Source organism: Geospiza fortis, unplaced genomic scaffold (genome assembly GCF_000277835.1).
Source record: "Geospiza fortis unplaced genomic scaffold, GeoFor_1.0 scaffold285, whole genome shotgun sequence".
In the NCBI taxonomy this organism is placed as follows: Eukaryota; Metazoa; Chordata; class Aves; order Passeriformes; family Thraupidae; genus Geospiza; species Geospiza fortis.
Window position 1 is genome coordinate 632,376 of NW_005054403.1, and position 20,001 is coordinate 652,376.

Consider the following 20,001-nt stretch of genomic DNA (forward strand, 5'->3'; position numbering starts at 1 on the left):
TTTTGGTTTGGGTTGTTGGGGGTGCCTTTTTCTCTCCAGATTGATGGATAGATTTAAAAATAGGTTTGGGCATGATACAGCAGTTTAAAGTCTTAGTCCAGCAATCAGCTTTCTGTTCAGTGCTCTCAGCTGGCAGCCCATGGTGCTGATAAAATTCTTTGCTCCGTGGATCTTCTGAGCAGTGTGATTTGCAGGATGAGACCTGCTAGTCTGATTAGCCATCACTGCATAGATGGAATGCTTGAAGTACTAGCTAAGCTAAAATCCCTTTGACATCAGGGAGATTAAGTGCCCTCAATGTTTCTGTGGGTTCTTTAGCACCTTGTAAACATTGTAGTTTTCATATGGTGTCAGCAGGTAACAAAAAAAAGTAATTGTAGTTTTTAATAGAAAACACTTCTAAAAAGCTGAAACAAAGCCACTTAAAATATTAATTAGTATATTGCATTGTTCTGCTAACATTCTGAATGTGCATAAGGAAAGACATTAATGTGTTTTCAGTTCATGAGAGCCAGCCCCAGTGCACCCCAAAAGCTGGGACCAACTTGTAGAGGAGTCAAAGGTGGTGAAATGGTGATAGCTACCCATGGATGTGCTTAATACAACCTCTTGAGCTAGACAAGTCCCTCCCTGGGAGCTGAATAGTCTTTTAAAGTCTTGGATGGGCCATTTCTCTGGGATTCCAATTTGATACACAGAGACATTTTTATTTTTCAAGTGGCAGCTAGCCAGCACGGAGAGTAGGGAAAATAAACCAAAAGGAGCATTTTTTTCGACAGCAGAGTGATCTCTATCAAGGCAGGGCTGCAGGTGAGTAGATGTTTGTTGTCCTGCATTGGAGGGAGGGAAACAAAGTGTCCTCTGTGAATGTTGGGAGTATGTGGTCTGCCTTTTGGGACCCTGAGTTTTGTCATGTGGGCACAGTGCTGAACTGGGACTTCTGTTACTCCCTGTTTGACTTCTCAAGATCAAAGAGAAGTTTTTAAAGCTGTTTGCATTCATATGTGCTACTTTCCCCATCAGACAGGTGAGTAGGGGTCCTTCAGCTGTTACTTGGTTTATGAAGACCTTGCTGAGGCAGGGCTGTTGCAACAGAACTTCATTTCTACTCTGAGGGCGTCACTAAACAGTGCTGTATTAATCCATAACAAAACATGTGCCAGGTCATGTCTGTCAGGCTGTCACCCATGTGCTGCTCACATGCAGAGACCAGGAAATTGTAACTAAATCCCCTCCCCCTCAAGCCAGCTTTTTAAAAAGTAGAGTTGAGTGAACCAGTGTATGAGAGAAGTGAAAAATTGGTGGATGTATCCTTTTAAATTTTACTTTTGTAAAAGTAGTCTTTACTATTGTAATCTTTGCCCCTTGTCACACCAGCCCCACCAATTGGTTTTCATTCACTGAAATTTTCTTTAAAGGCTTGATTTGATTGAAAATTCTATTGACTTTTGCCTCTTTGTCTCATTTCTTTGTTAGTCAAGAAGGTACAGCCAAGAAAGATGGTCTAAAAAAATTAAGGATAGTGAAGTGATGGGAATTAATGATGCAATTAAAAATTTAATGGAATATTTGGGATGCAGGAGACTACTCAGTGCTCTGCTTTTCAGACAGTACTGCTTTTCAACACCTTCACATTTTTTTTCCTGTACATTTTCCAAAGGAGGATATAAAAAGGCTTTACATTCATTTAGCTGTCATAAACCCAGTGGGCAGATGTATAGAAATACTTTTTTAATCTCCTTGAAGATCACTAGTGGTTTTTTACTTTCTAAAGATTAGGCCACAGAGCACTTACATAGAGAAGCATATATCCCACACTTAATTTCTAGTGTTAACTCAGTACCTTCTTTTCCTCATAAATATGTAAAATTTAAATTTCCATTTCCTTGGTGTATTCTGCATTTCACTCAGTGACTTAGCTACTAATCCTGAGTGGATGAAGATGCCCAGCTGGATGCTGTAAACTTTGCAGCCTGAAGTGTTCAAATAAATTTTGTATTTCACTTGTGTGAGTTTGGGAAAGAAGGATGGGATCTCACTGTGTTGTGAATTCATGAGCAGCCGCAGTGTGCACTTAGCGTGAAATCATCTTTAGTTTGTTACCCTTTCATACAGAAAGAAGCAATGGGGCTTGAGGTGGTGATGTTTGTGTGTTCTTTATTCCTTCTGCCATGGTTAGAACCCAGTGACGGGGCTGCTTTCAGCCGGGGCCGACCATAAGGATGCCTGGGTACGGGACAACGTCTACAGCATCCTGGCCGTGTGGGGGCTGGGGATGGCCTATCGGAAGAACGCGGACCGGGATGAGGATAAAGCTAAAGCCTACGAGCTCGAGCAGGTGCGTCAAGGCTCGGCATGAGCCCGTTCCACTGTTTGGGTTTTCTTACTGGTGTGGTTTTGGAGAGTGCATTCGCACTGCTGCTGTGTCTAGAATCTGGCAGGGTTTTCCCAGCTTGGAGTAAGTATTCCAAAGACAGCAGCATCCATGCAGTGTGTGGTGTGCAGTATCCCTGGCAAATTTCTGGCAAGGAGGATTTGAGGAACGGGATTGCAGAGAGGCTAACATCTGAATTTAAATACAAACAAAACAAAAATATGTAAAGTCAAACTTCCATCGGTTGGCTGATTGTTGAAAATTAGGCTTCTGAGAGGTTTTGTGCCCCAATTTACAAGGCTCTCTCTGATTAAACCTTGAGGCCCTTCATGAGGTGTGTTATGGTGCAGAAAATCAGGCCTAGGCTGCTTGATCTTCCAGCAATTTGTCTGCAAGACCTTTCTTCACTGTAAAGAGAAGCATGCCATTTAAAGTAGAAGTCTTTGGAATGAGCATGGAGGTTGTACGTGGTGTGTAGGCATGTTTGATCATAGCAGAGAAGGTATCAATCTCCAGACTGATGAGATCTGTGCTGGAGAATTGGAAGGGGACATAACTCACACAGTTAAATACTAAAGTCTGCAGCTGGGAATGTGAGTATCAGAAATGAGAATGTAAACAGAAGTGGGTTAAATGTGAAGTGAGGACTGTTCGTGTCCTGCTGTTGTTTTGGAGTCACTGGGTAAATTTTTTGCTGGTATGTCCTACTTGAACCAGGGAGGTCCATGGTGACGCAATAAGCTTGACTCAGTTTGCATGATCATATTTTGAGGCTATATTTTTGGGGTGAAAAGATAGGGTTGATTATATAATGCACAAGCTTGCACTTCTCTACATTCCCACTTACGGCCCTTTCTCTACAAGTCACTTGATTTTTGCTGTACTGTATAAAGAATGGAAGAAACTCTGCAGGTTTTGCAGCCACATCAATGTCTTGGTGTCACCTACCAGTGTTCCCTAGATCTGTCATTCAAAAATTTTATTGTTAGTATTAATATTCTTACAAGACATAGCATTCTTCTTACTTTCTTTAGCTGGATAGAAGGACCATGGAGAGTTGTTCCACTGTTTAGAGAGGACCTTTGGGAAAAGAGTTCTCCTAGATAGGAATGAAGGAATGAAATCTGATCAGTGTATTTAAAAAAAAAAACAAACATGCAAAACATTTTGGGCAAATACACGTTCTTTTTTACCTTTGGCAGGACATTAGTAGAGGGTATGAACTTTACCACTTTTGAATGTTGTTTGTAAGAGGTGATGAGGCTGGAAGTGTCACTGGTCTGTTTTGTTCCTGCAGAATGTTGTGAAGCTGATGCGGGGACTCTTGCAGTGCATGATGAGACAGGTAATGCCATAGAATTGAGTTGCATCAGTAGATGTTGTATTTACAAAGCATTTCATTGAAATGTGTGGTTCTTGTCTCTTCTGTGGAGTGATTTAATCTGTGTGAGTGCCAGTGATGGTGTGGAGACTCTTCTTAAAACTCTTGAGCAAAACTAACCTTGCTTCCACTTACTGTCCAAGTAATGTTTTGAGACTGTGCTTATAGCAAGTCAGAGTTTTACCTGTGCAAACCAATTTTCACCAAGATGGATAGTTTAGATCTGAACTCAACAAGGTGATTTAATCGTATTCTTTCCTGTAGAGGTATGGATTTAACTGGAGTCTAAAGTCAGAGTTGTGTTTAAACCCTCTGATCAATCAAAACTGAGTGTGGTAACAGGATTAAGACCTCAATATTCTCCTCACCTTAGAAAAGTTGTTAATTTTGAAATAGTTTGGAGAGTTTCTTCCAAAATGTTTCAGATTTGAGATTTGTGATGTTTTTTAGGTAGATAAGGTAGAGAAGTTCAAGCGCACTCAGAGTACCAAAGACTGCCTCCATGCCAAGTATAACTCTGCAACTTGTGCCACGGTGGTTGGGGACGACCAGTGGGGGCATCTACAAGTGGATGCAACTTCCCTCTACCTGCTCTTCTTGGCACAGATGACTGCATCAGGTAAGCAGAAGATATTTTTGCCTTTTGTTGCAGCCTTTTCTATTCCAGCTTTTATTTTAAAAGGAAAAAAAAGAGCTAGTAATCAGCTTCAAAGGTCTTTACATAATTATTACTCAGAAGCAAGTCATGTTTCTCTGGAAAAGAGATATGCCTTACATGGAATATAGTAATTGGCAGTGTCTATGCCCTTAATCAAGGCATCAAATACATGAGATATTTAGAAACATGTCAGAGAAGTCTCATGTTTAAAGACTTCATAGGGGACAACCACGTTTCTTCAGAGAGTGGCAACATCAAGTCAGGTGCACTTGTGCCATCAGTGTTTCTTCTCTTACTGGTGCTGTTTTATCTTGTGTTCTTCATAATCATACTCTTCCTGTGAGGATAAGCATTTGTTTCCTTACATGTTTTTCTGTCCTTGAAGCCCCTTGCAATTGATCCCTGCAGAGCAGGCGCCTGTTTGTCTTGAAGGTTCCTAGGTAGAGCACTGAGCAGGCAGAGGGCTGGGGAGCTGCAGGAATTGGTATGCGCTGTTCTGGAGAGCCAGAGCTGGCTCAGGTGCCTCTGCTTTTTACCCATGGTCTGGGTGTCACCCTCACAGTTTTGGTTGGTCTTTGAAACAGTCTATATTGGTGGGGTTTGAAGTATTTTGTCAGTAGCAAGTATTGAGGCTTGCCGCCTGACCTTTGGAAATCAGTATGAGTTTTTCCTTTGATTTCAGTGGGCAGGGGTTGGTAGCAAATAAACAAAAGCATGAAACTCAGTGAAGAGTAGCTATTGCAGTTCTGATACAATATAATTATTCTCTTTCCTTCTTTTCATCAGGGCTACGTATTATCTTCACCCTTGATGAAGTTACCTTTATCCAGAATCTTGTTTTTTACATAGAAGCTGCCTACAAAGTTGCTGTAAGTAGTTATTTATATGTAAATGATCTGAACACTCCTCAAGTGTGGGTGGAAAATTATTTATTGCTGGAGAAGTTAAATAGGGACTTGTTTTTTCCACAAGAAAATATCAGAACCTGTCAGGATTTTACAGTGCAAGCAGCATCTTTGGAGATGTTGGGAGGGCTGTGGAGGATTTACTGCTGTGTGGGTGAGGTATACTTGTTCTATCATAATAATAGGAGGGTTTATTGATAATTAGTAATATTTCCTGATGTCTAATTATAAGTCTTCTAGGCCTTTCTGGAAAGGGCAGGTTGTTAGCAAACCAAGTTGAAGGGACATGGGGAGAAACATGCACAGGAGGGATAAAGGGCTTTGTGTGTTCTGTGAAGGCAGTGATTTGTGATTGTACACATGGCCCTGCTGGGGTGTATTTTTATGTGTTGCTTTTCAAACATGAGCAGGGTCTCTTTTGAGACTTGGAGCCCCTTTTTTTTTCCTTTTTTTTAAGGGAAATAATAAACTAATTTAATGTAGGGGGCAAAACATTGCTTTTGTATATAATCATGCCATTTTTTTCTTGATGATATTGCAGGATTATGGAATTTGGGAACGTGGTGATAAGACAAACCAAGGAATCCCTGAACTAAATGCGAGCTCTGTGGGAATGGCCAAAGTGAGAATGTCTTCCTGACACCTCCTTCATGGCTGCTGTGTTAAGTTTGAGGGCTCTGACAAACCTGATGGCTTCCTTTGTATGGTCTTCTTGACCACTGCAATAGTTAGTTGATTGTATAAGAACTTTTGTTTAGGTGTAAGTATTTTCTAGTGTAAAATTTTTGAGATAATGGCTCTCATTGAAGGACCTCAGCACAGTTGTCCCAGGGATTGCAAGAAGGGTACCAGATTAACTGAACCATGAATCTGACAGATTCAGTGAGATGCAATCTTATAAAGTGTCCTCTTGGTTTTTTTCCCTCCTCCTTCATTCTTCAGCCTCAGTGTCATATATATTGTCATTATAAGACCAAGTCAAATGTAAATTCAAAAAAACAGCAGAATATCAGTTTAAGAAATTTTATACAAGTAGTTTAAAGAGAAAAATAAATGAAGATATACTTAAAAGAAGGTGGATAATTCTGGTTCCCTCATAGCACAAGGTCACAGAGATACTAAATGAAGCTCAGAAGGCCATAATGTAAATGTGTAATTGACAACTACCCCATTACATGGTGTCTGAAGGACAGACAGAAGACAAATATCATTAAGGTTAAAGGTGTATTTGCCTTTCAGCACTGCAAGAGGGAGAGACTGCTGGTGTTGGCCCCACACTGATACAGGAGGCTATTTTGAAATGTAGGGCAGGACAAGCATTTTTTACTAAGTACGTCAGTGTTTAGATGATGTCTCTCTGGAAACCCATCTCCCATTTTTTTTGCATTGCCCTTAAATTATAGGAAGGATCACCACTACATCAATGCTCTGTCGTACTAGTTGAAAACCAGAAATAGTTACTTTTTCTAAAATATTGCCAAGCTTCCCTTTAAAGATGAAAAAAGTATTGGTGGGGCAAATTGCTGTCTCACGTAATTTCCTTCAGAGGGTAAATACAGGTGCTAGGGTACATACTTGGTTTAAAAGGTATTTATTGATTTTGAGTTGTGGTTTGGTTTTCTTTGAAGGCTGCTTTGGAAGCAATTGATGAACTAGATCTTTTTGGAGCTCATGGAGGACACAAATCAGTGATTCATGTTCTTCCTGATGAAGTGGAACACTGTCAGGTAAAAATTAGTCTCCTCTTTGCTTTACTAGGGGAAAACCTAACACCCTCTCCCCTTTGTTTTTAAATGAAATGTTGATTTACTAAGCCAAGAATGTAACGTAATAAGGATGGCTTCAGGCTATGCTGCTCATCCTGTTTCTCGTAGATCATGTGAAACTGAATAGAGTGAAACATTCTCATTCTAACTCAGTTAAAAATAACTGCCCAGACTTCTCTGTCAGTTTGCAAATAGTGTAGTCTCATTTGCATTTGACATAGCTTTTGAAGTAGGCAAATTGTTTTACATCCCTCTCTCCTGTTCTTGTTTTGCTCAGTCTATTCTGTACTCCATGTTGCCAAGGGCATCCACGTCCAAGGAGATAGATGCTGGCCTTCTGTCTATTATTTCTTACCCAGCTTTTGCAGTGGAGGATGTAAACCTTGTTAATGTAACCAAGAGTGAAATCATATCCAAACTGCAGGTAAGGATTCACTTTTGTTTTCCAAAGAGAGAAGCAGAACTTCTTGCTAAACCAAAAATCCTAATTAAACAAGAGTTGCCAGGTTGGTTCATGTGTGCATGAGGAGAGAGAGGAAGATCCCTAATAAAACTCAGCACACACCTTAATGCTGATATTAGTCTGTGAGGAAGAAGTGTATGGGAAATTTCCTACAATGTTGTCTGTTTTTGCAGGGCCGCTATGGCTGCTGTCGCTTTCTCCGAGACGGTTACAAGACACCCAGAGAGGTACTTCTGATGTATATTTATGATGTATATTTTCAGTAAGCACATGGGAAGAATTTTATCTCTTCTTTATAGACATATTTTGTTTTATTTACATGAAGGGGTGAAGATCTCCATCACTGCTAAGACATCTTAGTGGATTTGGGGGTAATCCGGGTATCCACCCTGGAAAGGACACATATTTGAGGAGGCTAAGGGTTTAAAAAACAGTTATTAAGGACAGAATTTAATTCATAATTTTGTAAACAATTAACCCTTAGATATGCTTATGGTGTCTAAGAGGAAGTGGTATCTCTGAAACATCCCAAAATATCTTTGAACTGAGGCACAGCCACGATCATTTGGGAGACACTTAGATCCTGAGACTAGGAAGGATGGATTTGTCTAGAGAACCATTAAATGAGTTTGGGGAGTGAATGTGACAAAGAAGTCAAGAGACTGCATGGAAACTGTTTCTGATGGGTTTATTGGTTTCTGTGTTATAATCTGTATTAAATAGGCTGCCATTATGATTGGAATATGAGTGACTAATTTAGCACTGTGACTAAATGAGTGTGGTTGAATTTTTTAGGATCCAAGCAGGCTGCACTATGATCCTGCTGAGCTCAAGCTCTTTGAGAATATTGAATGCGAGTGGCCAGTATTCTGGACATACTTCCTAATTGATGGAATATTTAATGAGGACAAAATCCAGGTGAGGAAAGAAGAAATTGCTTTCAAATTGCAAAACCATTTACCCACAGTATTTTGTAATTGTGTTCCATGTTTGTTTTGGATATTATTTAGATACACCATTAGCAGAGTGGAATAGTCTTCAACCAGTTTCACCTTCCTGGGGAGTTCATGGTGAGGTAAAGGCAGCAGGGTTGTGCACACTGGGGCCTGGTTTCCCTCTCCCTACCAGGTTGAATGGCTCTGTTAGCTGGGGTGGTAAAACAGGGCTAAACAGGGTTTATTTTGCTGGTTTTGTCTTATCACCAATCTTGATGCCCCTTTCACAATTTCTTCAGGATGCAATAAGCTTCTTTTTCCCCAGCCTGTCTGGCTTGGCTGCTGAGAACAAGATTCATAGTACTTTCAGTCTTTTTGTACATTCAAAGAGATTTGGGATTGGCTTATGTGGGGCAATTTCATTTTCACTAGTTCCCCAAGTCACTTCATGCTATTACTGTGCCAGACATCCAGTTGTCAGTAGAGCTAAATTGATTGTAGCCCTCCAAAGGTTATGGTGGCCCCTGGGGAGTACTGGTGATATAAAGAGCAGCAAGTAACCAGGACATTCATACCAGAACTTCTGCAGATTGGTAGCTTGAAAGAAATTTAAAATTTATGTGATTTAAAATTGCCTGATATGCAGAGGGATAGGAGATTGCTGAGCTCCTTTAAAAATTGAAATGACATCAGAAACTATTCAGAGAATTTCAGACCAAAAAGCCCTCTTTCTGTATCAGTTGTGCAAATCAAGTGAAATTCCTCCCACACTAGACACATAAAATATTTTCCTGAACACAGTAAAAGTAGTCTGATGAAGAGAGAAATGGCATTACTTCACGAAGGGGAAAATCAGAAAGTTTACTGAAACTTCAGTCCTGCCAATAAAATACCACTTCCTGAAGCAGGCTCTAGGCCTTAGTTGGATTATCTGGGACATTTTGTACCTGCTTGTTTTTTTTGGTTTTTTTTTTTTGGTGTGCAGATGGACTGTTCTAGGGCATGGTCAGGGCAATTGCTCCCAGTCTCCACTGTTCAAACAGAGTTGAATGAGTCACTGAGACGCTCAGGTGAGTGTCTAGTCCCCAGTTACTGCTGCAAACAAATGGTTTTGCTAGAAAAATAAGCACCCTGAGGACTCAAAAAAAGTGGAGTGGGACAGGATACTGAAAATGTCAGTGTATGTGAACCTGTGAGTACCATACTTTGAGTGATCCACTTTATTCAGGACTAGCAGAAAAAAGGATTTCTGTGGCAGATGCTGGTAGTGCTTGAAAAGTTTCCCTCTAAGTATACATCAGACTCTTTTTCCCTGTAACTTGTTGAAAGTATGGGGAGATAGTGTTCAAATTGTAGATATGAGCAAAGGCCTCTATGCTAAAGTAAGCAAATACTGAAGTAGCTGTGATCCCATGAGAAGTTTGAACAGAGAGAGAGAAGAGTGATGAAGATCCTTTGTGCCAGGGAAAGAAGAAGACTTCTGTTCTCAGAGACGAAGATGAAGATGATCTCAGAGATAGATAAAGAGAACCTTTGCTCTTGAACAGCTCATCCTTAAACTAATACCCCATAAGTTGACGTGGCCCATAAACACAGCTGTTGGAACTGTTTGAAAAATGGGAGGGACTTCAAGATTGCAGATTTCTGGGCAGCTGCTATTTGTGGAAATTAAAAGCCACAAGAGAACTTTCTTGTGGAGGAGTCTCCATAAATTGACAAGAGGGACTCCTCTCCCTAAGTGAACTTGTTGAAAGTATGGGGAGATAGTGTTCAAATTGTAGATATGAGCAAAGGCCTCTATGCTAAAGTAAGCAAATACTGAAGTAGCTGTGATCCCATGAGAAGTTTGAACAGAGAGAGAGAAGAGTGATGAAGATCCTTTGTGCCAGGGAAAGAAGAAGACTTCTGTTCTCAGAGACGAAGATGAAGATGATCTCAGAGATAGATAAAGAGAACCTTTGCTCTTGAACAGCTCATCCTTAAACTAATACCCCATAAGTTGACGTGGCCCATAAACACAGCTGTTGGAACTGTTTGAAAAATGGGAGGGACTTCAAGATTGCAGATTTCTGGGCAGCTGCTATTTGTGGAAATTAAAAGCCACAAGAGAACTTTCTTGTGGAGGAGTCTCCATAAATTGACAAGAGGGACTCCTCTCCCTAAGTGAACGGAAGAAAGACTATTCTAGAAGTGATAAACTGGCAGAATTGGTTCTGTACATTGTTAATGAGAAAAAAAAAGTTGTAGGGAGAGAAGTGTTCTAAAGGTTTTATTCTGATTCTTATTATTCTTTCTTTTAGTTACTGTTAATAAAGTTTTCTTTATACACTTTTAAAGTTTTGAGCCTGCTTTGCCTTCCTCCTAATCCTGTCTCACAGCAGGAAATGAGTAAGTATATTCTAAAGGGTGTACTGTTGTTTGGTCAGCACTAGACCCACCACACTTCTCAGTAGGAATATATTGGAAGTTTTGTAGCAATGTGTAACAATTTGAAGACAAGTGTTCATGTTCTCATAACACTGGGATGCTGGAGGAGTCTCTGATAATTTGAACCCTGTTCTTTCATCAGCAAGTCATGATTCCTCCACCCCTTTTTTTCTTTTTTAAATATATTAACTTTCAGTAAAAAAGTACTGTTTAAAAGTACTTTGTTGTTTCAGTTTTGCTGACTGTAATGTGAATTTTCACTCTCTTTTAAAAATAATTCCAGGTACAAGAGTACAGAGAGGCTCTGGAAGGAATACTTATTAGAGAGAAGAATGGATTAGTGCTAATGCCTGAACTGTACGCAGTCCCTCCAGAAAAGGTATTGTGAAAATGCAGTGTCCACTTCAGTATGCAAAGTAGAGAGAGCAAGAGGAATGTCAGTCTCATAGTTTTTCTGTGTCTAATGAATCTACACCAACAATAAAAAAGACTATTGCACATTATTTTAAAAAGTAAGAGACTTCTCACAGCTCCTGCTGAGAAATGGTAAACTTCAGGCTTCCAGATGGTCACGTTTTTCACTTGTAAATTTGATTGTCTGTGGAAATATCACAGCAGGTCTAAAGTTTTACATCTTTAGAGCAAGACATATATTTAAGAAGTCTTGATACTGGCTTAGGAACTGAAGCTCAAAGACGAAATAAAGCATAGACTGTCCTACTTGTCTTGTCTATTGACTGATTGTGCTGCCCTTTTCCAGAGCATGTATGGGAGACAGGTTTCAAGTGGATTAGGGTTTGGGCTGGGATTTTGGTTTGGGTATTTTCTTTTCCCCCATCTTCGCTGTTACTGTTTATCTCATTCTCCCGTTGTGACAGAGAAATTCAGACGAGCTTATGTGCTCTTCCATGCTATTTGCCTTTGTATCCCTCCCTGCCAACTTCTTCTCCCACTCCAGACTTCTCAGCCCTCACTCACTAAGGGTGTGGAGCCTCCTGGGTTGGTCTGAGTTGCTCAGCTGATGCCTTGCTCGCAGATCTGAGGTGGAAACTGAATTGCCTTCCTAGTGGGAACAAGCGTGTAAGAGTCCAGAGCCTTCTTGTGAATTTTGATATAATGATAATGATCTGAAAAAACATGCCCCATCAACAGGGTAGATTTTGTCTCTCTGTAATACAAAGAAGTATGAAATGGCTGCCTGAAGATGTAATCTGGGAGGGTTTTTGCCCTGCCCTCAATAGATCTGTATACTGCAAAACTAAGGCAGTTTTTCTAAATTAATAAGTCTACTCCTAATTTTTCTATTGACCATCCTTGCTAACGCAGGAAAAGTGGAATAATCTTAATATTGGAAAGCAGCTTTGCTTCAGAAAGCTGGGTAGACATCAGTGAATTTAAAGTGTCATCTTGGAAGGGGTTGGAAAGCAGACACCCAGTTACCTATGCTCAGCCCAGAGGGAAGGCAGCAAAGGCATGGTGAGAAGAAAGTGGAAGAGCTAATACCAAAGCTATAATTGCATGCACAGTCCCCATTCATCCTCCAGCTTTGAAGGGTGGGAAGAGGTACAAAAAGGAAGTGTAGTTCTTGTCCCTGAAAATGCATAGCCTTAGAAGTGAAACCATTACATCTCTGTGTCAGTAGTAAGGGCAGTTGAAAAGGTTGATGTTAGACTGTATATCTCAAGTACTTACATGTTATTGATTGTTCTTCACAACTTTTGGGTAATTTTTCTTGCTTATGTATTTGCTTTCAGGTGGACGAGGAGTATGAAAATCCTCACTCCGTGGATCGTGTCCCAATGGGAAAGTTGCCCCATCTTTGGGGGCAATCGTTGTATGTCCTGAGCTGCCTGTTAGCAGAGGTAATTATTCCTTGCATAGTAGATAAACTTGTATTTCATTTTGTTTGAGATGTCTTGGGCTTTAAGTACAGTTTGGTTGACAGGTAGAGGCCAGTGTGTTTTACAGTAGAAACATGTACATGAACCATGAAAGGCTGACTCTAAACTTGCAGGACCTTTTTTTTTAATATAGCTAAGCAATTGTCTAATTGTTTCTAATCAAGCTGAGTAAGTTTTCACATGGTCTGGAATATGGTTAGAATAGAGGAGTAAGCCCAAGCTGATTTGGCTGTTCCAGAGCCAGCATTTTGGGCCATTTCAGCTTTACTAGGCTATTCCTTGCTCTGTGGCATGATGTATCTACTAGTCAGACACATTAAAATCAGACTAGTTAAAAGAAGCACAAATATCTCAGTGGAGCTACAAAAAAAATCACTTTCTTGGTAAAATTATGTCAGTTGCTGTAACTCTGAAATAGGAATTCTGAATGCAGATTGTGTCAGTCAGAAGCATTTTCTTGTTGTTCCAAAAAATTATTGCAGCCATTGTTTTTATTGAATGTCCTACTTTGTGGACATGGTAGACAAACCAGGCTTTAAATTCTGCTGTCCTGAAAAATATGAAAATTGGTTAGGATTTATTCCATATGTCAGAAGCCTTTTGCTTAAATTCTGTTTGTTTCCTTATTTTTTTCTTTCTTTTGCATTTGTTCTAGGGATTTCTTGCTGCAGGTGAAATTGATCCCTTAAACAGGAGATTTTCCACGGGATTTAAACCTGATGTTGTGGTACAAGGTGAGGGAATTTCTGTGAACATTCTGTCTGAATTGAATCATGTGGTGGCAAAGTCCCTGTGTACAGGAGAGGTGAAAGATGTGTTTAAAAATAATGTGGATTTTTTTTTTTTGCATGGGATATAGATACTTTGACGACACTGTGAGAAGGAGAAAGAGTTGTTTGCTCAGCTGCCTTTTTCCAGGAAGGAAGATCAGGTTTAAGGCACTTTAAAAAAATTGTTAAAATTTTAAGACTTGTCTAGAATTGGAGAGTGGCAAACTTAATCTTGTGGTGAAAAGGAAAATCTTGGTAGTTTCTAGAGAGAAGAAGCAGAACTGACAGGAGATGGATCAGGTTAATCAGGTTTCATGTAGCCCCTTTTCAGAGAAACCAGAGAGCACTGAGTGAGGAGCATCCCTGTACACAGAGGTGAGGCAGCCAGAGTTACCAGCTTTTGGCTGCTGCAGGGAGTGGCCTCTTTAGTTTGTGCAAGAACAGCCAAAACCAGAAATTAAGTAGAGAGCAAACACCAGCAGATCAGGTCTTAAAGACTTTTCCAGTGCCTGGGCCACACTGAAAGAGCAACCAGCTCATTTATCAGGAGCAGCCTTTGTCAAGGATCCTGTGACCTGGGCTGGTGCTTGTTTACCCCCTGTTGGTGCCTCATGGGAGTAGCATTTCATTATTCCAACGTGCTTAATTTCCAATAGAAATAAAAGTGCTTGCTTATTTTTAGCATTCTTTGGCAAGTATTCACAATACAAAGAAGAATACTGCATTATTAGTCCCAAATCAATAAGCCACTTATCGTGGGCAAAACCTCAAGTGGGACAAGAGATGGGTTCTGGGCCTGGATTGTAAATTCCTCTATTAGGGAATTTTTTTTCTTCCCTACCTCTGCCATTTTGTGTCCTCTGAAATATCTATTGCTGCACAAGTGACAGCACCTGCTCCCCAGTGACTTGGCTGCATTGTTATGGTGTGCTGTGTTAAAAGAACAAAGATTTTCAAGTCATCTTTCCCTCTGTTCTATGGGGGGAAAGCACTAAAATATACTCTTTTCTAAAAGAGACTGTGTGATCCAAACTAGTGGTACTCAAAGAAATCAGAAGCAACTGATTAAGTCCCCAGGAACGTGCTTTAACCTCAGCTTTGACCCTGCTTTGAGTGGGAGGTTTGAGTAGAGACCTCAGAGGACTCTTCTGACCCTTCTGACCACCACTGTTGTCCAAAGTGGACAGGAATGGCAAGAAATACTGAGAAACAGAGAATTAAAATCTGTCAGGTGCCCTATTATAATCCCTTTTGATTTAATGAATCCATAAATTAAGAAAAAAGTGAGGTCTTCATGCCTTTTTAGTTAGCTAAATGCATTTGTTGAGAGGTGACAGTAGAGACAGTCAGTTAAAAAGAGTAGAACATTGGTTTTTACTTGTGTTTTTGTTTTCTGTTACACAGTAACTGTTTTGGCAGAATCTAATCAAATTAAGAATCTGTTGCAAGACCGTGGAATCAATGTTCAGAGCATTGCTGATATCCATCCCCTCAGGGTGCAGCCAGCTCGCATCCTCAGCAACCTCTACACCATGTTGGGTAAGTATTTCAACATGGAAGTCTCTCTGCTGCCAGGCAAATATTTTAAGAAGCTTAACCAACTTAGAACTTCTGTCTTAAATAAGGGACTCAAAGAGGTGGAAAAATTACCTCATTAGAAATGGTGGAGAAAATACAAATTTTCCTGTGCCCTTGGAGTTAGACAAAAACTGACTCTTCATTTGTCCTCCAGAAACTACTTCCACAGAGAAACTGGTTTTTGAAAAAATGCCTGGTAAAACACAGAAGAAAAAAATCAAGTATTTTTCCTTTGAGAAGTCATTTGAGTGTGGAAACTGGGAAGTATGATTTTCATTTTCTGAGCAGGCAGTCTGGGAACTTTTCTGCTCCAAATCAGGGAAGCTGTGCTGCTATCAGAGCGTCATTGGGCTGTCAGGTTCTTGCTAAAGTTCCTTCCAACCCAGAGCTGAGATAAGCTGTTGAAGCTCTCTGTCTCTGTTGCAAGCCCAGAAGCCTTTAGGGCTTTTCTAAACACAGGACTTTAAATACATTCCAGTTCCTCAGCAGTGGCTCTCAAGTCCTGTTTTCCTCAGAGCCTGAATTGACTTAAATAAATGCTCCAAAGCTCTGACTGGTTCTAGTTGTTAAGTCTTTTTATAAATCCTTGATGGAATTATTTGGGTCTTGGTGGAAAGTTTGTTACATGTATTCCTAATTTAACTTAGTTTTACTTCATCAGGCATGCCAGCAACTCATGACTCAAAACTGTGGATACTGCTATAAAATAAAATTGAGATGGGGTGACTCAGCACCGGTAGATTCCTTTGCTGTCTGGACAAGGGGAGCTGTATCCTGCTTCTCTGGCAGTCTGGAGCACGTTCCCATGGCAATTTGGTTACAGATAGTGCTGAGGCTGCTCATGGGGTGAATTTTTTTTGTTGTGGTGGTTTTTGTTTGTAAGCTTGTTTTTTTATTTTAACAAGAAGCTTTTTTTGGAATCATTCAAAGTAATGGGGCCTCCAGATAAATTTTAGAAAGCATGCCTTTTACACAGAGAAATTGTATATGTTGCTTCTGCAAAAGAATCTGCCTCTTCATCTCAAAAGTTGTTTAAAAAAAATGAAACATTTGCAAGGCTTTGCTGAGGTTTACATTAATTTGATTATAACCCGTAGTAGCTTTCTTTCACTAGTGGGGGAGTGTGAGTAGGATGATTTGATACATTGTTTTTAACAGTGACTTCCTTGGGAATGTTCACAGTAGTGTTTTTTCAGGCACGTGGTTGTTTGGTTTTTGTCAGAAAGATTCAAGACAGCTCCTGGCTGCTGGTGCCGAGGCTGTAGTGTGGATCATTGCTAATAAGCTCTACTGAGAAAAGTGAAGCTTACTAAAGCCTGATGAAAATCTTTTGTTGTATTTGGATGTACTTTGTGTGTTGATTTAGCCTGCAGGCATGAGCCTGCAGGTCCTATATTTGAAAGCACTGGAATTTCTGGGTTATATTGATGGCCTTTTTTTTTTTGTAATATCACATCTTCACCTTCTTGGTGGGGAAGCTTTGGGTGCTGAGCAATTACTGTAATTATAAGACCAAATCCATGGCCAGTGAAGCCAAAATTTTAATTTTTAATCAGGCCTTTGAAGGACTCTAGTTATTATATTGCTGCTTGCTACAAAACCAGTTTGTAGCCTCACACTCTGTTACTGGTTTTCTACCTTACTGGTATTAGTGGAGTAAATTTTCCTGTCTAAAGTGGTTATTTTGGAAAACAACACAGGAGATGTTAGTTGAGATTCTTTTCTTTCCCTTCCCTTTCCAGGCCGGAACAAGAGCATGAAATTAAGTGGCCGACCGCACCGGCACATAGGAGTGTTGGGCACCTCCAAGCTCTACGTGATAAGAAATCAAATATTTGCTTTTACCCCTCAGGTAAGCATATAAAGCTGGCAGGAAAATCACTCCTTTCTTAATGGTGAATCATTAGTGAAGCACTTTGCTTTTCCCTGCTGTCATTGTACCTTAGGTGGAACAGGGCTGAAACCGCACATGGGCTTTACTTTGTCGGGTTTTTAAGAGCCTGGGATGATCAGCATGGTAGAACTGCTGATAAATCTCTTTTCAGTCATACAGAGTCTGGTTTCTTTGGCTTCTGGCTTAGGAGAACACAGTGAATCAATAGTACAGAGTTGTTACTGATCTCTGCCCACACCAACATTCTAATCAATGAAAGAGTTTCTGCAGAAATACATCACTTATATCTTTCTACCAATTGCTTTGATGAAAAATTTAGTACCACATAAGTGTGCCAAATACTGTAACCCCTAGGAAGTGAAGGTGTGATCTTTTCATTATGTTGTTGAAAGGGTAGTAGTGCTGAGAAATGGATGTTCTGTCTTTTTTTTCTCTTTAGTGTGTTTTTTCAATGTTGCTGAAAGTTTGGATCCTCATATAATCAATGGCTCCTATTGATACATTTAATGAAATGCAACACACTTATTTCAATAGAATTATTCCACCTAGATGGCCAGGGAGTCCCCTGCTCCAAGCATGTACAACTGATGCAGGGTAAAGAATGAATCCACCCTTCTAAACAGATGTTTGACTAATGAAGTCTTTAAACTTCAGCTGAAGGCATTCAGTGGACTCTGTAGAAGGCTTCTGTAGTGCTTCATAATGTCCAAACAAATCAGATTTACTGCAAAAAATGTAGATCCTTTCTCATTCTTCCCCATGTCAGTTGATCACAAGCAGCTTTATAAAATGTTAGTTGTTGTGTTACTTCCCTGTACCAATTTTCACTTTTGCAAATAAGGGAAAAATTCCTTAGAGATGTGATTTTTTGTTTTCAAAATGCCTCTTAGCTCACATCTTACTATGTAAGTAGGACCAAATATTCCTGCTAAAATCTTGTCATGTATCAAATCAGGACATCCTTACTAGGATATTCCAAAATGGCATTTATCTTTACATTAGCAACACAGTAACAATTCCTGCTTATTCTAAATTTTACTAAAACCTCCATAACATTTTCCATTGTACTTTGAAGCCAGATACTTCCCCTGACTTTTTTTCTTTTTTTGAGGTGGATGGAGTTAATGTTTAATGTCACCTTCCTAAGATTAACAATTAAATCATCTTGTTGATCTTGACTAGTGTCCACAAAATTTGTGATTTTGTCATTTGTATTTCATTCTCTTTTCTAGTGAAAACATTGATTAGGTGTGGGGCAAAGGCTGACTTCATTCAGATACAGTAATTCTGAAAAAACAGTTAATAACTACCTTCTGAGAACAATTTTAAAAGTAGTTCTGCTTCCTAGGAATTTTTTTCAGCTCACTAGTGTGAGCTGAATTTTGCAGAAGCTGGCAGGTGTCAGCCACTTTCTTATACTTACCATCTGGCTGCTCCAAAGAAGGAAACTGGACTAATCTGCTGAGATTGGTTTTTGACCATCTTACTTTATAATTTTGTAATTATCTTGTCTGTCTCAAATTGGCTTTGTTTTCCTTTGCTTCCACGCACTGGAATTGGCCTGACTTTTTGAATGGCTCTTCTTTTTTAAAGATGGGCAATGTATTTCCTTGTCTCTGGATTTCTGGGACTTTTTCTTCCTGAATTACCAAAATTAACTGTGAGTGGCTCAAGGATTGTTTTGGCTAGTTCCTAATTCCTTCTGTGAAAAAATTTCTCAGAACTTCCATGTTCTTTATGCACTTACCCCTCCTCAAAGCTTATGGGTTTGCTGAACTTTTGTTGTGGCTGCTTTGACATACTTTCCATTATTTGTCCAGCTTCTTTGGTTCCAGCTCCTGAAGTAGCCACAGTAGTCTCTTACTGTGGTTCTTGGCTTCCTGCTGCAGTGGGAACAGCACTTTGCCATTGCACATTTCATGTGGCTTTTTTCCTCAGCAACTGCCAACTTTTCTGTGTTCTGCCTGACTTTCAGATGGTTCCCAAGAGACCTACAGTTACTGGCTCCCCAGTGTGCACTTAAGCCTGTTAATTGTTACTATTGTTAGTTTTTTTCCACATTTAGAGTACTTCCATCTTCCAGATCATAGGTCAGTGTAGTTGGTCAGTGGGAAGGTTCTGCTTCATGGCTGTGATTGCCCAGGTCATGTTTGTACAGCTTACTTTGATGGTCAGCCTACAGGTGTAAGGAAATGGACTCTTGCACAAGCATGGATTTCTTTGTGACAGTCTGAGGCCTTGTTAGGTTAATTCAGGTAATTTGTGTTGTGGTCAGGAGAAGCTCATATGGCTTTTGTGAATGATTTAAGGGAAAAAACAAAAAAAAAAAAAAAAGGAAAGCACTAACAACTACCCCTATGTTGTGTTTTTCTCCTCTCTAGTTTACTGACCAGCATCACTTCTATCTGGCTCTAGACAATCAGATGATTGTGGAGATGCTCAAGACAGAGCTGGCTTACCTCACTTCTTGCTGGAGGATGACAGGGAGACCAACCTTGACGTTTCCCATCACCCACACAATGCTTGGTAAACTTAATTTTCTGTTTCAAGCAGTTTACTGCAGGAGGATAGAATGGATGTTGGTTTGAGAGGAGACAGGTAGCAGGGCTTCTAACATCAGAAGTACAGTTTAATTTTCTCATGTGTATGCTGAATTTGGATTTCATGGTAATATTTAATTTTGGTTTTATTCCCTCTTCATATGCTTCCATCACTAACCATTTCCATGTTATTTCTGTCTAAAGAAATTTCATAGAAATCCCTTTGGAACTTGTCTTGAGCGGGTTGGTGTTTGCCTTTAGAACTTCTCCAGGGGTTGTGTTTTGTTTGCTTGTTTGAATAAGCTAGTTTTGATAGCAGTTGTGAGTTCTGCTTAGAATTTGCCTAATTTACATTGTAGACAACACCCAGTAATACACTGTATTTGGATGAGATAATTTAAGAATGTGT

At 39.9% G+C, this 20,001-nt stretch overlaps 1 protein-coding gene across 2 annotated transcripts in view; it reads left to right on the plus strand.

Moving 5' to 3' along the window:
- Nucleotides 1-2,183: 2,183 nt before the first annotated feature.
- The window catches only part of PHKA2 (phosphorylase kinase regulatory subunit alpha 2), a 36,951-nt gene continuing 19,133 nt past the window's right edge, over nucleotides 2,184-20,001 (plus strand). For both annotated transcript variants that reach the window (XM_005426151.2, XM_031061202.1), the window contains exons 1-15: nucleotides 2,184-2,338; nucleotides 3,672-3,719; nucleotides 4,206-4,374; nucleotides 5,200-5,282; nucleotides 5,860-5,940; nucleotides 6,947-7,045; nucleotides 7,362-7,508; nucleotides 7,721-7,774; nucleotides 8,343-8,465; nucleotides 11,193-11,288; nucleotides 12,664-12,771; nucleotides 13,466-13,544; nucleotides 14,985-15,119; nucleotides 16,901-17,010; nucleotides 19,434-19,578. In XM_005426151.2, the coding sequence (XP_005426208.1) occupies nucleotides 2,276-2,338; nucleotides 3,672-3,719; nucleotides 4,206-4,374; nucleotides 5,200-5,282; nucleotides 5,860-5,940; nucleotides 6,947-7,045; nucleotides 7,362-7,508; nucleotides 7,721-7,774; nucleotides 8,343-8,465; nucleotides 11,193-11,288; nucleotides 12,664-12,771; nucleotides 13,466-13,544; nucleotides 14,985-15,119; nucleotides 16,901-17,010; nucleotides 19,434-19,578 (1,540 nt within the window). In that variant the 5' untranslated portion in view covers nucleotides 2,184-2,275. The remainder of the gene's footprint in view (nucleotides 2,339-3,671; nucleotides 3,720-4,205; nucleotides 4,375-5,199; nucleotides 5,283-5,859; nucleotides 5,941-6,946; nucleotides 7,046-7,361; nucleotides 7,509-7,720; nucleotides 7,775-8,342; nucleotides 8,466-11,192; nucleotides 11,289-12,663; nucleotides 12,772-13,465; nucleotides 13,545-14,984; nucleotides 15,120-16,900; nucleotides 17,011-19,433; nucleotides 19,579-20,001) is intronic.